At 47.3% G+C, this 19,165-nt stretch overlaps 2 protein-coding genes across 2 annotated transcripts; one reads left to right on the plus strand and one right to left on the minus strand.

Annotated features, from left to right (window-relative positions):
* Positions 1–7,603: 7,603 nt before the first annotated feature.
* On the plus strand, positions 7,604–11,586 carry LOC100834950 (probable cysteine desulfurase). The gene is given in 6 exon segments (XM_014902351.2): positions 7,604–8,037; positions 8,378–8,894; positions 9,777–10,030; positions 10,033–10,194; positions 10,197–10,429; positions 10,907–11,586. Coding segments are annotated over 6 exon segments (1,893 nt in total). The 5' UTR covers positions 7,604–7,721; the 3' UTR covers positions 11,318–11,586.
* A 1,190-nt stretch (positions 11,587–12,776) lies between these two features.
* Positions 12,777–14,621, minus strand: LOC104584609 (NAC domain-containing protein 83). Its single transcript, XM_024454597.1, has 3 exons — positions 14,453–14,621; positions 14,008–14,324; positions 12,777–13,187 (listed from the first exon to the last, which is right to left on the minus strand). Exons 1-3 carry the CDS (start codon positions 14,619–14,621, stop codon positions 12,864–12,866), a joined length of 810 nt encoding a protein of 269 aa, XP_024310365.1. The 3' UTR covers positions 12,777–12,863.
* Positions 14,622–19,165: the final 4,544 nt, after the last annotated feature.

Genomic DNA, 19,165 nt, shown 5'->3' on the forward strand with positions numbered 1-19,165 from the left:
TAATGTACTCGTTTTTCTCCATCTTAATTAATGAAACGCAACGCTGCTGCATTTCGTCAAGAAAAAACAATAGGCGCGTCTGTAAAAAATTCTCCCCCATTTGGATTTAAAAGAGTGCTCTTGAAAAATGGTATAAACATAGTAGAGAAAAGAAAAATAAATATTGATGCAATGTTGAAAAACATTAGTATCAATATGCAACACGAATACGTACCCTAGTACTTTTAATTATCTTAACGGATTGACGAAGCACCGGTCCTTTCGCCGGAGTACATTTTATGTCATATAAACTTGATGATCCGACCGAAGTTTCTTATGTGGGCAATATCCCTTGTTTTGGCCTCAACTCAACTTTGCAAAAAATAGATGTGTGGGTTGATTGATGTAGTTGGCGGAGACCCTTTTCCCTTTTTGAAAAGAAAAGCTTATTGCTCCCTAAATGCCGCCCAAACTTTCGTGTTGATGCGGTTCCCCTTGCCCAACGTGTGGTGTATATGAATCTCGATCTAGCGTCTCGTGGCACAGATGAGGAGGACGAGACATTGACCCATAGATTAGGCGTTGTCTTCTGCTGATGCAAATTTGTACTAATAATTTCTTCTTACGGTTTTTTATTGAGAAGTCGTCCGTTTTAGTTAGAGAGATCAGTCGCCGTGTTTGTCCATAAAATCTTAATCCAACTATAGCACCTGGAGAGGGAAGAGTGAAATGACCTTCAGATTTTAATCCAACAGATATGAAACATCAACACAAATTTAAGGCATTTTGCTTAAATATCAGACGACCGAGAAATAGGCACACCCTTCTTTTAGTTGTATATTGTACTCCCGGCAATGTTTTAGCCTCTTTTTTTTCCTATGTAAATTTATTTATTTATTTTTCTAATTTTGGGTCTTCAAAAGTTTCATTTTTCATGTCGAAACTTCTAAGAAGTCACAAAATTCACATTCATGAATGTAGCCCCCTCTTCTCACCCACTCAAAACCAAAATAAAACAAACCGTGTGACGTTCTAGGGCATGAGGTTGACACATGGCACGTAATCTTTCGTCCAAAACCGATCAAGCTCGTGCATCATATACTGCTTTTGACATTATGGTGGATTCTTGCAATCCTGTTTGACCCACATTTTCTGTCTATTTCATTGTTTGGTTAATCAACTATTGTCTGTTATCATGTTAATTTTTTTTTTCAAGAATGCAACCCAACGGGTGCATCATCAATTAAAGGAGAAGAGTCAGAAGGCTATTACAATGCCGAAAACGGCTACAACGCCCATTGGGCAAAGAACAAGGAGAAATTACAGCCTATCAAGCAACCTACTCGCCGCGAAGGCCGAACCAACACCCCTATTCCTAAAGAGGCCGGCAAAGCACCACCGATCCAATTCCTCCCGGAAAGTAGCTAGTACCCAATGGACTGAAGGAGACACCCCGTTGAAGGCGATGTCATTACGATGGCGCCAGATGATCCAAAAGACCAGAGTGACAGCCGTCAGAAAATCCTTTCACCCATGCCTCATAAGGGGCCGAGAGGTCCGCCACTCCCACAAGTCAGCCCCCGGCTCGGGGCACCAATCCCCGTGGCCCCAGCAGGTCAGCAGCTGCTGCCACACCTGACGAGAAAAGACGCAACCCACCAGTAGGTGAGAGATGGTCTCATCCCCTTGATCGCAAAGGGGGCACCTAGGCGGGTGTGGGAGACCACGACTGCGAAGCCGATCCGCAGTCCAGCATCTGCCCTGGGCCGCCAGCCAAGCAAACAACCGGCAACGCTTAGGAGCCCTGGAGTCCCACACCACAGACGCCATCGGATCACGCCGCTGACCAACGAAGTGGTTCGCATAGGCAGTTTTGGCCTAATAGACCCCATCCTTGGCCCAATTCCACACCAAAACATCATCTACCCCGGCCTCCAAGCGGACGCCCCGGAGCCACTCCCAAAGAGTTAGGAACTCGGCAATGGCCACCGCAGTCAGGTCGGGGCCCACGTCGTCAAGCCATAGGCCATTCATCGCCTCTCTGACGGTATGGCGACCCAAAGAGCCCACATGCACATGCCCCACAAGCGCCGGGAAAGCATCGCGAAGACGAACGCCACGCAGCCAACGGTCGATGCAGAAGAATGTGCGACGCCCATCCCCCCACCCTGGAAGAGGTGGCCGCCTCAAAGATCTCATCCAGCTCTTTAGGGATGCTCAAGGAAAGCCCCTTCCAAGGTTTAGAGACATCCACACGCTCCAGCCACCTCCAGCGGACCCTCAAGGCCAGGTTGAGTAAGTGGGGGTTAGGGATGCCGAGGCCATCGTAGGGTTTGAAAGAGCAAACGACCTCGAAGCCACGAGACAATGCCCCCATGAGCCTCTTTCTACCCCTCCAAAGGAATCCACGGCAGATTATAAGTTAAATTTATTTTCTTACAACAGATTATAAGTTAAATTCAGCGTAGTATAATTCAGAAAGAGCAAAGCTGTGAATGTGTAGCCGGCGTTTCTCGTTCTGCACACATGTCGAGTTGTCGACAGCTACAGAGGCGCATTTTCAGTTAATGCTGACAGCTGCCGCACACTACCAAGTGCAGTTTCTTCCATCACCAAGGATTTCCTTTCCACTGACCATCAAGTACAATTTCTTTCAAAAGATGGAGAAAGAAAGAAAAAAAAAATTGACCAACGACCCAACCTTTTTTTCTCAATGAACGTCCAAATCAATTTTTAATGCACCGATCGGTATAACTTTGGACCAAAATGGCAGCTCTGCTGGTCGACAGATCCCGCACGACTTTCCGCTTTGTCGACGATGCATTCCACATGGGCACCGGCCGACACAGTGCACACGCGCGCAGTTTGGGTGCTGTTTGATTATTTTTGGGGCTCAGATCGGTCGATTTTGGGCATGGATCATCTCTGAATGGGACGTCAGACAGAAGAGAGGCAAAACATATTTGCAAGGCCGTCATTTTCCACTTCCTCGGCAGTGGATCTCCAAAAATAAAAGCTTCTAGAAGACACGTAACAAGGTACCCTACTACCCACGAAAAACGATAACACTTTTGTGCGTTGCAATAGATACCAGAACACTGGGCGACGATGATGGTCTGCATGTTAGTGACGCTGCGAAAAATTTGAGCGTCCCACTCGTTCTACTTTTTTTTTTCCGTGAAAGGTAGGAGCTCTGTCATGGAATATTAGAAGGGGAAAACTAAGTATATGTACAAGCGATCGATGTCGAAACAAGGAAAAAAGCCAAAAACGAAACAAAGAAAGACTATCCTAACGGAACAAACTGATGTGTCCTGTACAAGCGACCGAGCGTCCCACTCGTTCTAGTTCTCCTGTTCAAAACCGATGTGTCCTCCTCGATAGGTTATCTCTTCTCCTGTCTCGGTCCACATCCGCAAGACGACCCTGATGGTACTGTCGGACCCAAGTCGGACCTCTGCAAGGTGCATCGTTGACGACCGCAGCTCTGTCTTTCTATACACATCAACTTTTTTTGCGCCTCAGGCTTTTGCGGCTACACTGACTATCACGATTATATCGACCATCCAACCTCCCATCAACATCAGGGGTGTTGCATCATGATTGGCTGCCTCGACATCGACATGAGGGTTACATCTGCATCGACTCATCAGTAAAATCTAGTTAAAACAACGTCCCCGTCGTCACTAGAGTTCATGATACTCCCGCTTTGACTGACGGGGAAGAAAGGAGAGAGTAGTGATGGTACCAGAAGGAGACGACAGACACCACCCTAGGTGACAGACCATGATCCATGATCCGGAGTCGCAGTTGTCAATGGCAAACGAGAGAAAAATGACAGAAGCACAAGACGTCAAATCCAGTCACAATCGTTTGCTTTGCGCCCGCTATGATTGATGGGGAATGCTAGAGATACAATACGACCGAGATTAGAGATAAGGCAAAATTAGTTTAAATGAAATACAACTTATCTTGTACTCCAACTCTACGGCATAAGGGTCAGATAAAGAACAACACAATTAATTATGGTTCCAATTCAGTATTAACATTTGACTTTGAGGGTGAAAAATCAGATCAATTAGATTTCAGGGGATAATCCAACTTATGACAAACATTTAGGGGTCGAAGTGACGTTTCAGCAATAGGCCCAAAACTCTCACAAGCAGGCCCATTAATGTCTTGCTGACGAGACTGGAAGCCTCGTTAGTATTTGGACAAGATAATTGGTCCAAAATGAATTGTTACTTCATGTCTACTGTATAAGCCATGACTAACAAGGGCTAACGTTTTACTCTAAAAAAAACAAGGGCTAACTTTTTTATAAGAGGAACTCCTTTTGTTCACAACTCACAAGGAATTGTAAACGGGTCAAGCACGCGGAAATAATTTGTTATGGAAAGGCTTCAAAGCCCATTTTTGGCTCCCGCTAGTATCCTCTACAAGACGCAGTTTTTCCCGAAAGAGTAACCTCGACACATTTATAGAGCTGTCACGACGACGTCATTCTTATAGAGTTGAATGTTAGAAGAATCAAAGAGATCGCTCTGATGATCCATGAGGGTCTTCGTTCGAGGCATCTGATCTCACTGTGGCTGAAGGTTTGCAGGATCACTTCTCGACGTTTATGATCTTGCCGAAAAATTCTGACAATGGGTTGCGAGAATTTCAAATTTCTGAATATTTGGGATCATTCACTGAGTCTGGAACTCTCGCAAGAGGAAGATTATTTTTTCTGGTCCTGGACAAGTAATCGTGAATTAATACTCTGCTAAATCACGTTATAGTGATTTCTTTGAGGGAAGAGTGGAGATGGCTGGTGCTGATTCGATCTGGTGCTCTAAAGCTCGCAAGAGATGCAATTTTTTCACGTGGCTTGCAGTTTCTCCTTGTATAAATGATGATACACTTCCTTCGGTGTATTCTAGAAAGAAGAAACAAAAAGTCTCAATATTGCTCTTGATAGAACAGCAGGTCTTCCATCCATGAATAGTATCCCTCCGTCACATATTAAGTGCCGAAATATTATATGTATCTACATACTTTTTAGTTCGTTCATATTTGGACAAATTTAAATCACTTAATATGAGACGGAAGGAGTAATTAGGTATGGCACCCACATGAATTAAATTAACCCGATGCCCTCACTTATCTTTTTTTTTTGAGGAAATGCCCTCACTTATCACAACCCCATGTATGCATGCACTAGACCACGATTGCACTTGTTGGGGCGCCGACGTCTTTCCACGAATTGTTGACTACTTACGGGAAGACATGGTGCATGGTTATATTTGCACAAGTGAATCATATTTTGGACAAATGGACAATAGAGTTTCAGTTGTAGTCCTGGAACGCTTTATTTGCGCTGAACAACTACTTGTTCCCTGACCACGTACTCGAGATCACTTATATTTTTCCTACTCGGATATATCCCGTGGCACGGACGAACTAATACTGAAAAACAGAGAAGAATGGGCAATAGACAAATTGATGTGTATGAATTGAATAAATTAAATACCACAGGACAGTTGAATTAATAAACGGCACAGAACGCAGAATAACAGCTGAACGTAACAACAAGGACAAAGGGTACCTGCCCAGAAGCCATTGTCCAACGGCAGAATTCTAACGAAAACTGTTCCGGAGAAATTCTAACGAAAACTGTTCCGGAGACCTAGATGGGCTCGCTACATGCCAAACAGGCCCAACGAATATGGCTCTTATTGCTGAGAAACCGGCCCGACCTCGCTTCGCTTCGGCCCAATCGATGCTGATAAACCGGCCCGACGCGGTGTGCGTCGGCCCAAGCGAGGACAGGGATTCTAGATCCGTTTCGGGAGAAGGAGCCCTTTTACGTGTGTTTGGAATGCTCGTGTGAAGATCTGGACGGTAGACCACTCGATCGAACGGCCCTGACGGTCAAATCGCTGTGGTCGCAACCTGGTCAGACTCGTGTTCTTTTTGGAAAAGGAGGATGGAAACCCAGGCCGGCCTCTCCATCAAAATGATACACACAGTCATATTTTATTAATTTATTAGCAAGTATGTCAACAAGAATATATCGATCAAACAAGTCAAAACCATCAAATTATGCCTACAAGCCTGATGAAAGGGTGATCATTATCAGGGCCGCATGTCCTGACCGCATACCACCAGCTAACATCGAAATCCGAAGGCCACGAAGGCACAACCGGTCTAGCAAAACCACCGCGTGTGCCGACTGCTCACGCTCCAGAATTAGCCGCCACCGTTTTCTACCAACCCATCTTCAAGCCAAGAATCGAAGCATTACAAGTTGCAAGGCTTGGCATCAACGACGCAACCCAGAGCCACCAACGCTCTCAGCAGTCTCATCCGACCAACACCCGCACATCTAGCATTCCCTCGAGACGGCGCCCCAAAGGAGGAAAACGACGCCATCAACGCTGCCGCCGCCTAGTCCGAAGACTTCGGGTTTTCACCTGAGAACCTAGATTGGGGGGGTGAAGTGGAAGTACCTCGACGACGCCTCAAGGAAGGGGAGAGACGCACATGAACGTCACTGCCGTGGTGGCTGGAAAATCCGACCAAGGGCTTCCCACAAATCCATGACACCATGTCACCAGAGCTCACCAACACAGACTGCCAGATCTGGCGAGGAGGAATGAGTCCGCCGACGCTCGCCACCATAAGAGCAACCACGCCGCCCGCCATGTGCCATAGGGCGCGCCGCCTCCAGGGAGGAATGCCACCACCAAGGTAAGGCTAGGCACCCAGGGTCGGGGCCTCGCCTCCGCAGCCAGGGGCCGCCACCGGCGAGCCCGCCGCCACCCGGCGCGAGGACAGGCGCCGCCGCAAGGGAAGATCCGCTTGTCGCCGATGCAGAGCCAGAGCACCGAACCGCCGAAGGAGCAGAGCCCCGCCACCGCTGATGCCACGCGGGCTTTGTCCGGCGGCCAACGGCGGTGAGGGAGGAGGTAGCTAGGTGGTGGCGAACTAGGGTTTCGTGGGGTTTGGTTAGGGTTTGGCGGCGAACCGTGTCAAAATTGTTCAACGACATGTGTAAGTCGACTCAGGTGATTAGCCGGCCGTAAGTTGACCATGATGAGAAGATTTCTTTTTGAAAAAGATGATGAGAAGATTTCATTGCGTGCTGCAACTACGTACCGATATCCGACCAAATGGAAGTATGAAAAACAACCAAGTTACCGGCCGCGCGCTATCGACTTGCATCGTGGTACGTAAGACTTTGAAAACTGTTCAAGCTGATGCAACCAGCGGTGTATAATATATTCGATGATCACCAACTCAACTCATCAACAGAGGAATTGGCAACCATGACAAGCACAATTCTATTAATTGACCAAGTACAACAAATCATGGATTAAGAGTCGTCTCTTATGATCTCAGCTACCAATCTGTTTAATTTCGTTCTCAAAAAATCAATCTGTTAAAATTTTCAATGATGGTACACGATGTTTTCAACTATGACAAGCAAGTTCGCATTGGCCAGATAATTAATAAGTTTTGCACGCATTCGTTTTGATTTGCATGTGAGCATAAACATGGACACGTCAGTGCAACAGAGCTGCAAGCCAGCTACATAAATGCACGCCGCGCTCATGCCCATGCAAGGTTAGATAAGCTCACAAGGCACAGATCAAAATATATATACACACACGGCCGGCCCTTGGATGCATACACAGCTAGCATTTGGATCGAAATTAGCATTTGCAAGGAAGCAAAACTAAACTTGGCAAATATATATGCCGTCCCTTGGAGCCGTCATGGCGGATGGCCGCGAGGCCACGGCCACGGCCACCACCATGAAGGACACAGCGACGATGGTGGCGAGCAAGACGAAGAAGACGACCCTTCTGAGCCTGCTCCGGGCCAAGTCGGAGCGGAGGGCGGAGGCGGAGGAGAAGGTGGAGTGGGTCCGGTCCCAGATCATCGGCGGCGACGCCGAGCTGGACACGCCGTTCGGCCGCCGTGCCCTCGTCTACGCCGACCACACCGCCTCGGGCCGCGGTCTTCGCTACGTCGAGGACTACCTCCTCACCCACGTCCTCCCCTTCTACGGTTAGAGATGATGCAGATTACTGGCTGGAGAAACGCAAGAAGTCTTATCTTTGTCCTAAGTTAAACCTATTGAAGTTTGACCAATTTCATATAAAATGTATCAATTAACATTTATAATATCCCAAATAATTTTATTATGAAAATTTATATCGTGATGATTTAGTAAAACTACTGTAGTGTCATAGATGTTGCAAGATTTTTCCAGAAACTTGGTCAATGTCTAAGAAATTCGACTTAGAACAAAGTTTAAACTTTTTACGTTCAGGAAACTCGATCAGGGAGTAATATGCAATGCCAATTTAGTTAAGATTATGACACGTGAAATTGCGTTAATTCGCAGGAAACACGCACACAGAGGACAGCTACGTGGGGAGCAGGACGACGAGGACGCTATGCGGGGCGAGCAACTACATCAAGCGTCGCACCGGCGCCGGAGACGGCGTCGCGCTGCTCTTCTGCGGCTCCGGCACGACGGCGGCGATCAAGCGGCTGCAGGAGGCCACAGGGATCGCGGCGCCACCGGGGCTCCCGCGGGCGCGGGTGGTGGCGCTGAGGCCGGAGGAGCGGTGGGTGGTCTTTGTGGGGCCCTACGAGCACCACTCGAACCTGCTGTCGTGGCGGCAGAGCCTGGCGGACGTGGTGGAGGTCGGCGCCGGCGGCGGAGAGGACGGCGGCGGGCTCGTCGTCGACCTCGCCGCGCTCCGGCGCGCGCTGGGGTCCCCCGAGTACGCGGACCGGCCCATGCTGGGGTCCTTCTCGGCCTGCAGCAACGTCACGGGGATCCTCACCGATACCCGCGCCATAGCACGCGTCTTGCACCAGCACGGCGCCTTCGCCTGCTTTGACTTCGCCGCCAGGTATATATACGTTGTGGCTTGTGTTATTTGCTTTGATCCAGTCTTTGACCAACAATTTTATGGCATCAACAAGTCATGTATTTGCTCATAAGTTGGAGTACTTTTTTTCATCAATCTACCTCTCCATGCAAACCATGTCATCTTATCAAGTCTTGTGCATGTTTTTTTCAAGTCACATATGTATTCATTTACGTTTTTACATTAATATATCAATTCAAAACATGTCGCCTCATCAGGTAATCATGTTTTCTTTTGGGGGAAATAGTATTTCTTAGGTTTAGTTTTCGTTGATTTTAAATATCTATGTATATATGTGCATTTGGTTTTACACGTTTCGGTTCCCCATCTAGCTTTGTTCAGTGCTGCACTCCACCTGCATGCCATTCCGGGCAGCTGCACCAATATCAATATGGCAGCATGCGTTGCATGATATACTTTGCACACGCTGACTTGATGTTGTTAACCTCTCGAGTGGTAGAAAGTTCTCCTCTGCTAGTAAACAGCACGTAGAATATTGATGCATATAAGTCTGGCTCCGTACGTAACTCAGCTTGACATCGAAAGGCATTGACCTGACAAAGGTTGTCAGTTGATAAAAAAAAACTCTCGAACAGCACGGTCAGACACGATGCCGCAGTTCGCCATCAGTTGCCGTCGCTACTTGATAAAACTACTGCTAAGAATTAATAAATCAGGGATAGACAGCGAAATAAATTAATTCATTCGTTTCGTACGAACAACGTTCTTGTCCATCCTCAACGTACGATTTAATTAGTCCTGAGTTTGTCAAACAAAATCGTCGGAAAAAAAAGATAGTCCCCCGACACCGACACATAGCGCTGACACATTTTGCCCACGTGTCTGCTTAATTTGCTGACCCAGCGCGCCCTACGTGGAGATCGACATGAGGCCGGGCGAGATGGACGGCTACGACGCCATCTTTCTGAGCCCGCACAAGTTCCCAGGGGGTGCCCCGGGCACGCCGGGGATCCTCCTCATGAGCCGCGCCCTCTACGTGTTGGGTGCGCGCTCCATGCCGCCGTCCCCCTGCGGCAGCGCAACCGTGTCTTACGTCAACGGTGCTAACGAGTGCGACACGGTGTACCTCGACGGCATGGAGGAGCACGAGGCTGCCGGGCGCCGCCTGTGGCCGAGGCGGTGCGCGCCGCTCTCGCGTTCTGGGTCAAGGAGCGGGTCGTCGGGCTCGGTGTTGTTGCCCTTCGGGAGCGTGCCCACACCGATGCCGCCATGCGTTGGCTCCTGCGGAACCCCCGCGTCGAGGTGCTTGGGGATGTTAAGGCAGGAGGTTGCCCATCTTCTCCTTCCTCGTCTACCCCGGCGGTGGCGGTGGAGCCATGGAGATGGAGAGGAGGACAAAACAACGGCCCCTCCATGGGCGGTTCGTGGCGAGGCTAATGAACGACCTCTTCGGCATCCAGGGCAGGGGTGGGTGCGCGTGTGCTGGCCCGTACGGGCACGCGCTCCTCGGCATTGGCCACGACCTCTCCCTCCGCATCCGCTCCGCCATTCTCAAAGTAAGTTAAAAAAAGCTTCCCTCGGAGGTTCACGTACCAATCTTTTAAGAACTTTATACATTTGTTATTGTTAACGAATTACTTCCTCCTTTTCAATTTGTAAAGCGTATCTCAAAAATCCTACTTCCTCCGTTGCAAAATTCTTGTCGTTGTTTTAGTATAAATTTGAACTAAAACGACGACAAGAATTTAGAAACGGAGTGAGTAATAAAAAAAATTGTAAACACACGTCCTTTGGGAGCAAGCAAAATTAATTACGTCTACACTTTCCATGTAATTGTGGTTTTCAATGTACAACAAACAAATACGTGATAAAGAGAGGTGTCAATCGATCAACTGGGTGCTCCTTGTTATTGCAATTTTTTTAAAGAAAACTATAAAAAGATCCTTACAATGTAAAAAACTAAATTTGCATCCGTGAGTATATGAACACAATTGGTGAGCGGTGAGTAATTGATTTTTGTGCAACGACGGCAGGGTTACCATGGCGTGAAGCCGGGATGGACGAGGGTGAGCTTCGCCTACTACATGCCGAGGGAAGAGTTCCGGTTCATCCTCGCCACCATCGACTTCGTCGCCGAGCACGGCCACCGCTTCCTGCCGCTCTACGCCTTCGACTGGGCCACGGGGAACTGGACCTTCCGGCGCCGAGCGGTCAAGCACCACCTCATCATGGAGGAGCTGCTGCATCTTGGTGGCGCTGACGAAGCCCGGAGGACGACGAAGGAGGAGTCGAAGACCGACGACGACGACAAGTTCAAGAGCTACCTGGAGCTGGCCACAAAGGTCGCGCTCTCGCTGCCGGACACTACCAGCTGCGATCCGCGGCAGGTTGCAAGCCGTTTGCCCGAGGGAATCGACCCTGACATTGTGCTCTTTCGAGTGTGAGTCCCAGTCCAGTGTACTATGACCAGTACATTTTGAGTCCAGATGGCAATCGGTACCCGATACACGTACCCGACGGGTTTCTACCCGTTTAATATACGGGTTTGGTAAAAAATTATACCTGCGGGTATGTAAATGGTAAAATTCTATACCCGATGGGTATGGCGGGTACGGGTATGGTATTGATCTACCCGAACCCGTCTATCCGCCTACCCGCACTAAATTGTCACTTTGTCAGCCCAGTACTCAAAGCCCATTAATCTCTGGCCCAACCCAAACATGCTTCGTATATAAGCTTGCCTGAAACCCAAACCTAATTCCCATGCCCACGAGCATCCTCCCGAGCCGCCGCCTAGCATCCTCCCGATCTCCCTTCTCCTTCTCTCCCTCCGTTCTCCCGAACCCAGCCAGAAGATACACCGAGCATCTCCCTCCCTGTGTTGCCTCCTACCTCCATTCGCCGGCCTCCCTCTCTCCCTCTCCAGATCTGCGCCACCACTAAGCTGCGCTCGGCCCTCCTCCACGGCCATCTCTCCGTGCAACGTCGCCCCCGCAGCCTCCATGGAGGAGGTTGGCCGGCCGCCGTGGGATCCGGCAGACCGTCCCCCCGCCACCGCCGTGGGATCCGGCCGACCCTGCCCCCGTTGTCGTCGAATCGTTCCCTGACGCCGTGGATCCGACATGCAGCTGCCGTTTCAGGACTCGACGCCGCCGCCGTTTCGCCCCTTCTCTCTCACTTTCTCTCTCGCTGCACGTCAATGGCGGGTCGGGTAAAAATACCCGCGGGTAACCCGTACCCGTGGCGGGTGGCGGGTATGGTAAAATTTCATACCCGACCACAGGTACGGGTACGGGTAACGGTTGAGGGTCGGGTCGTCGGGTACGGATATGGTTGAGCTGTACCCGTACCCGAACCCGACGGGTGCCATCCGGAATTTTAAGGGATTATTAGGAAAGAGCTAGCCGTGAAATTAATCCTCTGGTGTCAGTTTTTGATGGGCGTAATTGTGTTTGAGTCATGTGCTCACTACTAGTGCAACCTCCATTCATTCTTACAAGATGTTCAAGCTGGTCGATGTTCTAAGGAAAATCCACCAAAGTCTTATGACTCTAAATTAGTTTTAGTAAATCTGTCGTGATGAGGTAGTATGGGAGTTTTTCAGCCAGTCTGGATAGTGCATCGGTCTTAGGCCGGATGGACGTTTTGATTTTGTTCCTTTCATCCCTTTTGTGTATCCAAGCGTAATCTGGCAACTGCTCCTAAATAACTTTTGGGCATTTTCCTATCTTCAAAAATCAGAAACCACAAGTATATGTGTCCCAACCGCCAACCCCAAATAGAAACATTAAAAAAAAACTTAAAATAAAATCTACACACCATGAAAGCTATCATCTCCGAAATTAACAGAAGGGCATATTATCTCAAAGTATGCAATCCAGCCCTGTCAACACACCAGCCATGGGAGCACATAAACTCGAACATAGTCATTATTGCCCATCTCATATTTATTTAGTATACTCTTTCTTATCAGATTACTTTTGTTGCCACTCAGTTGTTGCTTCCAGGCTTGTTTTCACCACTGCCAACCCCCTCCTCTTCTTTGTCCAAAGAGGGGCTGTGGATGGAGCTACTCGCAAGGGATGATTCACGATTAGCCTCCATGAAGTTGGTGAAGCGAGCTCGAACTCCAGGGCATGAACTAGCAGCAGGCAGCGTGATGATAGGACTTGCACGAGTCCTCTTCTTGTACATGCGGCAAATGACCCAGGATTCATCTGGGTACACCATCTTAGGTGCAAAACCATCATGAGAAACCGTGTTGCAAAGTGAACTAGAGAGTACATCATTTCTCTGCACGCAGAGCACAAGACGTTAAGAAATAGTGATGACAGTAGGCGAACAAATTCTTATAGAAAGAGCAGTACATATATGGTTTTAGCTCAGGTATATTTGATGGAGGTAATCTTCTCATCCTCATGTCCCAGTAAATGTGTTGTTACTATGTACATAAGGAGTATTATCCACATAACAATTCTAAGGCCGAACGTGATTCCATCATTCAACTATCACCTTTAAAAAAACAAAGCTACAAGTAAAAATATTCAATGAACAAAATAATGTCAATAACTCTGGACACCCCAAAACAAAAGCACCTCAAGATAAGCATATTGACCATACATGTCGTTAGACCATAGTTGGAAACTCCAACTATACGGCGACAAAATGGGAGATATCATTAAGACTAAGAGTAACGTTAACGCACACGAGTTACTTTCCGACAAATAACACCTTTAAGCATCATGACAAATCCACATCGCCTACAAAATCTCACCAACCTCCGCCATTGTTTGATCCGGTCAAAATACTTGCATGGATTTGGAACGGTACTCGACTCCGGAGCATTGGTTACCCTAAAAATAGATAACGGTACCATGATCCATGCAACATGTAGCCCTAGCTAGCTGCACCATATATATACCACATCCATATATAGTTAATTACACAATAACAAAAGGGACCTGCAAGATCATATTATCTAGTTCTACTTCCCCTCTTCTACACCTCTCAAATTCAATGTTTTCTTTCCAATGGAAATTTTGACTGGAATACAGGTGCAATAAATCCTTAATGTTCTTTGGCAGTAAAATGATAATTTTACCTTTTTTTAGAATAAAATGATAATTAAATTTACCTTGGCAGTGGCTGTGGCATCGATTTGGCAAGTTCGACCAAAAGTTTCTGACCCAGTAGGCCTCATCACCATGCAGGGACTGAGACCGGCGCCGGCGAGGCGGTACTCTCGCATAGCCCAAATTGTGCGCATGCCTTTCGGGGTGCCAACGTAGAACAGCAGAGACCGCCTCATGCCCACCAGTATGTTGTGGACATAGATCGGGGACTCTGTCCTTCTTGCCTTCCAGTACCCTTCCTGGGTAATGCGGTTGATGCGTGAGCCGTCCATGTACTTCAGATCCCTACGAGTGAGGAAGTACTTCTCCTTTGCTCCCTCTGAGAATAGTATGTTAGACATTGTAAAAAACAAGTATAGATCACAGTATATATATAGTTTTCATCAATATAATCTGCAGAGGAGAAACAAATAGATGTGTTTCATAGATTTATATAAATATAATGACCTGGTAAAAGATCCCATGGACTGCTACCCATTATGTCCGCTTCAACAATGACAGCCCAAGGTAGCGGCTCATCGATTGAACGGCGGTAGAGGTACTCAAGAATTAGATCCTTGTCGGAGGGCCTAAACTTGAAGCCCGAGGGCAACATGAGTACAGAACCGTCTGCCATGGGGACTGGGACGTTGGCTGCCATTTGACTTACCCGGCCGAGAGAGAGAGAGGATTCTCTTGCTATATTGTGGTGATTGCAAGATGGCAGAGGGTGCCATTTATAGGCACTCACTTCTAATTGTGTGAGGGAGATTCTCTACTTTCAGGTTTCGTGACTCAAAATCTGTTTCCTCTTTGTTTACACGCTTCTCTACTCTCTTTTAATTCAGATAATGTCTGGTTGTATGTTGTATGCCGTGTGAGAATTGACACATAAGAACAAAGGTTGGTTGTATGTTGAGGGGATTAGGATCACCTACACATGTGCATTTTTATCTTCTACTCCCTCCGGTCGATCCATATTAATTGTCTCAATTTTGTCCAAATATGAATGTATCTATGCCTAAAAAACGTCTAGATACATTTAGTATTTCGACAACTAATATGGTTCGGAGGGAGTAGCACTTTTTTTTTATTTGGTTTGGTCTCACTGCTGGATGGCACTTGGAAGTTTTACATTTTGGTTATATGTGTTCAAGACAAGGGAGAGATGAGTCACTAGAGTAATACCGAAATTTAAAGTGAGCATGTTTGGACAAAAAGGAGTGATAAAGTTTGTCCTTTTTGCTAGCCTTTACGTTTTCAACTTTCTAAGTTCTAGAATTTAGTAGTATGGTTGTTAGGGTTGGGTTATGAAAGATCGGTATGGTCGACTAGAGGGGGGGTTGAATAGGCGACTAACAATTTTATTTTTTCTTTTCACTTTTAGGGATACAAGCATCAATACATGGGCTCACTAAAACGTCTAAATGATGAAAACCTCTAGTATGATGCAATAGCCGAAGCACTAACACAAGCAATAGATAATCAATTGAAACTTGCTTGATAACCGAAGCACAAGACAAATAATTAAGCTTTGCGAGTAAGTAAAGGGGCAAGAATGATACCACACGGGGAGACGAAGATTTCACCGGAGTTCCTGTTGGGTTCGTTGCATAGGAAACAAAAATTTTCCTACGAGAAGTGCGGAAGAAACCCAAGAATATATATACTAGATGTATGTAACGAGAGGGATCATGAACACCATACCCTCGTAGACCGCTAAGCGTTACGATCACGAGATCGTTGTTGGTGTAGTGGAACTTTCAATGAGATCAATCTCAGTGCCGAACGGACAGCACCTCCTTGGTATCCACACGTTCAGCTTCACGTTATCTCCTCCTTCCTCGATCCAGCAAGCGAGAGGGAGAGGTAGACGAGATCCCGGCAGCACGACGGCGTGGTGACTATGGTGAATATTCTCACGGGCAGGGCTACGCCGTGCGCGTGAGAAGAGGAGGAGAGGAGGGCTCAGGGGAGAGAGATCCAACTGAAAGCTTGGGGTGTCTCTCTCCCTTGCCCCCCCTTCTATTTATATAGGGGTAGAGGAGGCGTGGCCGGCCAGGACTATCCCGTGGCCAGGACTCTCCGGCGGCCAGGACTCTCATGCGGCCAGGACTCTCCCGCGGCCAGGACTCTCCTCCTGGCCGCATGGGCCCTGTGGGCTAGCCCCTCGGCCCATTAAGGCCAGGGTGCTCCCTCACAGGCCCATTTAGCTCAGGGATAGGTGGGCCTCAAGGTGGAACCCTCCGGATCCCTCCGGAACCTTCTAGAAGCTTCCCGGTCAAAACCGGGAAATATTCCAAACTTTCCAGAACTCTGAAAACAACTTTCCATATATAAATCTTTATCTCCGGAACATTCCGGAGCTCCTCGTTGCGTCTAGGATCCCATCCAAGACTCCGAATCATAATTCGATATCATCATCATTTATCTCATCTAACCCAAGCAACATGAAACGTTAAGTGTGTGACCCTACGGGTTCGAGAACATGTGGACATGATCAAATATCAATAACCAATAGCGGGACCTGGATGTCCATAATAGTTCCCACATATTCCACGAAGATCTCATCGGTTGAACCACTATGTCGAGGATTCAATTAATCCAGTATCCAATTCTCTTTGTCTCGCGATATATTACTTGCCCGAGATTTGATCGTCGGTATCGCCATACCTAGTTTAATCTCGTTACCGGCAAGTTCTCTTTACTCGTTCCGTAATATAATACCCCCGCAACTAAACACATTAGTCGCATGCTTGCAAGCTCATTAGGATGTTATATTACCGAGAGGGCCCAGAGATATCTCTCCGTCACAAGGAGTGACAAATCCCAGTCTTGATCCATACAACCCAACAAGCACCTTCTGGGATACCTGAAAAACACCTTTATGATCACCCAGTTACGAGATGATGGTTGATGCCCACAAAGTATTCTTCCGGTACTAGGGAGTGGTATGATCTCATGGTCTAAAGAAATAATACTTGACATAATAAAACATAAGCAACTTAAACTTAAGTGACACGATCAAAAGCTATGTTTAGGTTTGGGTCTGTCCATCACATCATTCTCCTAATGATATGACCTCGTTATTAAATGACAACACATGTCTATGGTTAGGAAACCTTAACCATCTTTAATCAACGAGCTAATCTAGTAGAGGCGTATTAGGGACACGGTATTTGTTTATTTATCCACACATGTATTTGAGTTTCCAATCAATACAATTATAGCATGGGCAATAAACATTTATCAAGAACAATGAAATATGATAATAACAAATTTATTATTGCCTCTAGGGCATATTTCCAACAGTTCCACCTATTGGGGTCGGTGTACGTCTCTGTTTGAAGGAGTGCTCTACCACAAAGGTAGATGCGCCACAAAGGCTCACTCTATTCTCCAACTCACCACACCACAAAGGTGGGATGAGCTCTCACAACACCACAAAGGTGAGGTGAGTTTCACTAAGTGGCTTCCTTGAGGGCGAATGCCAACCCTTACAAACTTGGCCGGGGCTCTCTCCACAACTTAATTGAAAGCTCCCAATCCGAGGGGAAGGACACGTCTCCACAACTTAATTGGAGGCTCATTCCCGAATCCATAAGCACCACCTCACAAGATTAGTGGCCTTGAGAAGACACCTTCCAACTAGGGATCCCAAAATCCCAAGAGTAACAAAATCCACAAAGGAAACAAGGGGATTCAACTTTTTGCTTTGGTGAAACCCTAGATCTAGATCTCCTCCTCCAATCCTCAAAGAATCAACGAGGGGAGAGCTCTATGGAGGGAGATATAGCACTTTGAAGCTTTAGAAATGGTGTGGAGAGAGTTGGGCTTCGGATTAGTTCATCTCGAGGTAGGGGATGACTATTTATGGGGGTCCCGAAATCTAACCGTTATGCACTAAGTCTGCCAGGGAAGGAAGTTCTGGTCATACACCGGAAGTTCCGGTAACTAGAAACTTCCGCCTTTGTTCTGGTCCAACCTCCACCAAACACAAATGAATTCCAGTAGCATCACGGAGGTAGGCCGGACGTTGGGTGGAAGTTCCGCCCTACCGGAGGTAGGCCGGAAGTTCCGGGCCTGGAATAGACCTGGCAACACAGTTAGACTTTGGGTGGCTCTCTCTCTCGCACGGGTAGGCTTTACGTGGGTGCAAATATGGTAATTTGTGTACGTGAAGTTGATTCACTCATTACCTTCCCATGTGGACTCTCTCTTAATAGTACGAAGTTCCTACGACTCAATATAAATAAAAAGCCGCTAAACACCGCTACGCTTCTTTCCTTTTTGAGGGCAACGAACCGTCTTGTGCCATATGATCTCAAATCTGAAACACTCGAGCACACGGTTAGTCCACGAGTCATGTTGTCATTAACACCAAAACACTTAGGGATCGAAGTGCCCTTTCAGGTTATCTAATATTAATTAAAATATTTAATATTAATCTCAGGTTTATGTTGGCTGAGCCCATGAAAAAAAAACTTGCCATCGAGGATCATCCCTCTTGAATGCAGGTAGATCATGAAGCTCCTTCTTTTTTCCATGAAAGGCAGGAGCTCTGCCATGCAATATTAGAAGGGGAAAACCAAGTATATGTACAAGCAACCGAGGTCAAAACGAATAAAAAAGCCAAATGCGAGGGAAAGACCGCCCAACGGACCAAATGCAGCTGGCCGGTAGGGCGGACAGAAACCAAAGAACCACAAGAAACCTCACGGCACGGCCGCGTGATGGAAAGCAAGCCTATGGGTATAAATTGCGTCACGGACAGGCGACGCGACTACGAAAGCAGGAGCCGCCACGGTCTGAAAGATACACCGGTTGCGCTCCTTCCAAATATTTCACATGATGTAAATGACCACCCCATTGAAAAATTGTCTCCTTTCTTTGTCAATCGTCTTGGAGGCTTGAAAGACTTGATTTGTTTGAAGGATGTTGAAGTTGTAGTGGTCAAGAACCTTTTCCCACACTTGGCGGGCAAAGGGGTACTTCTTCAGGATACATTTGAATTTTCTCCGGTGTATGTCCCAGAAGAAGTACAACGACCTGCTACGGATAACCTGTTAACCGTTAGTTTGATAATTTTGGTAAATGTATCTAATCAATCCCATGAAAAAAGCTCCCACCTGCTCTCTGATACCTCGCACGCCGCCCCATGCACCTTCTCCGGTGCTCTCC

This window comes from Brachypodium distachyon, chromosome 4 (genome assembly GCF_000005505.3).
Source record: "Brachypodium distachyon strain Bd21 chromosome 4, Brachypodium_distachyon_v3.0, whole genome shotgun sequence".
Taxonomy (NCBI): domain Eukaryota; kingdom Viridiplantae; phylum Streptophyta; class Magnoliopsida; order Poales; family Poaceae; genus Brachypodium; species Brachypodium distachyon.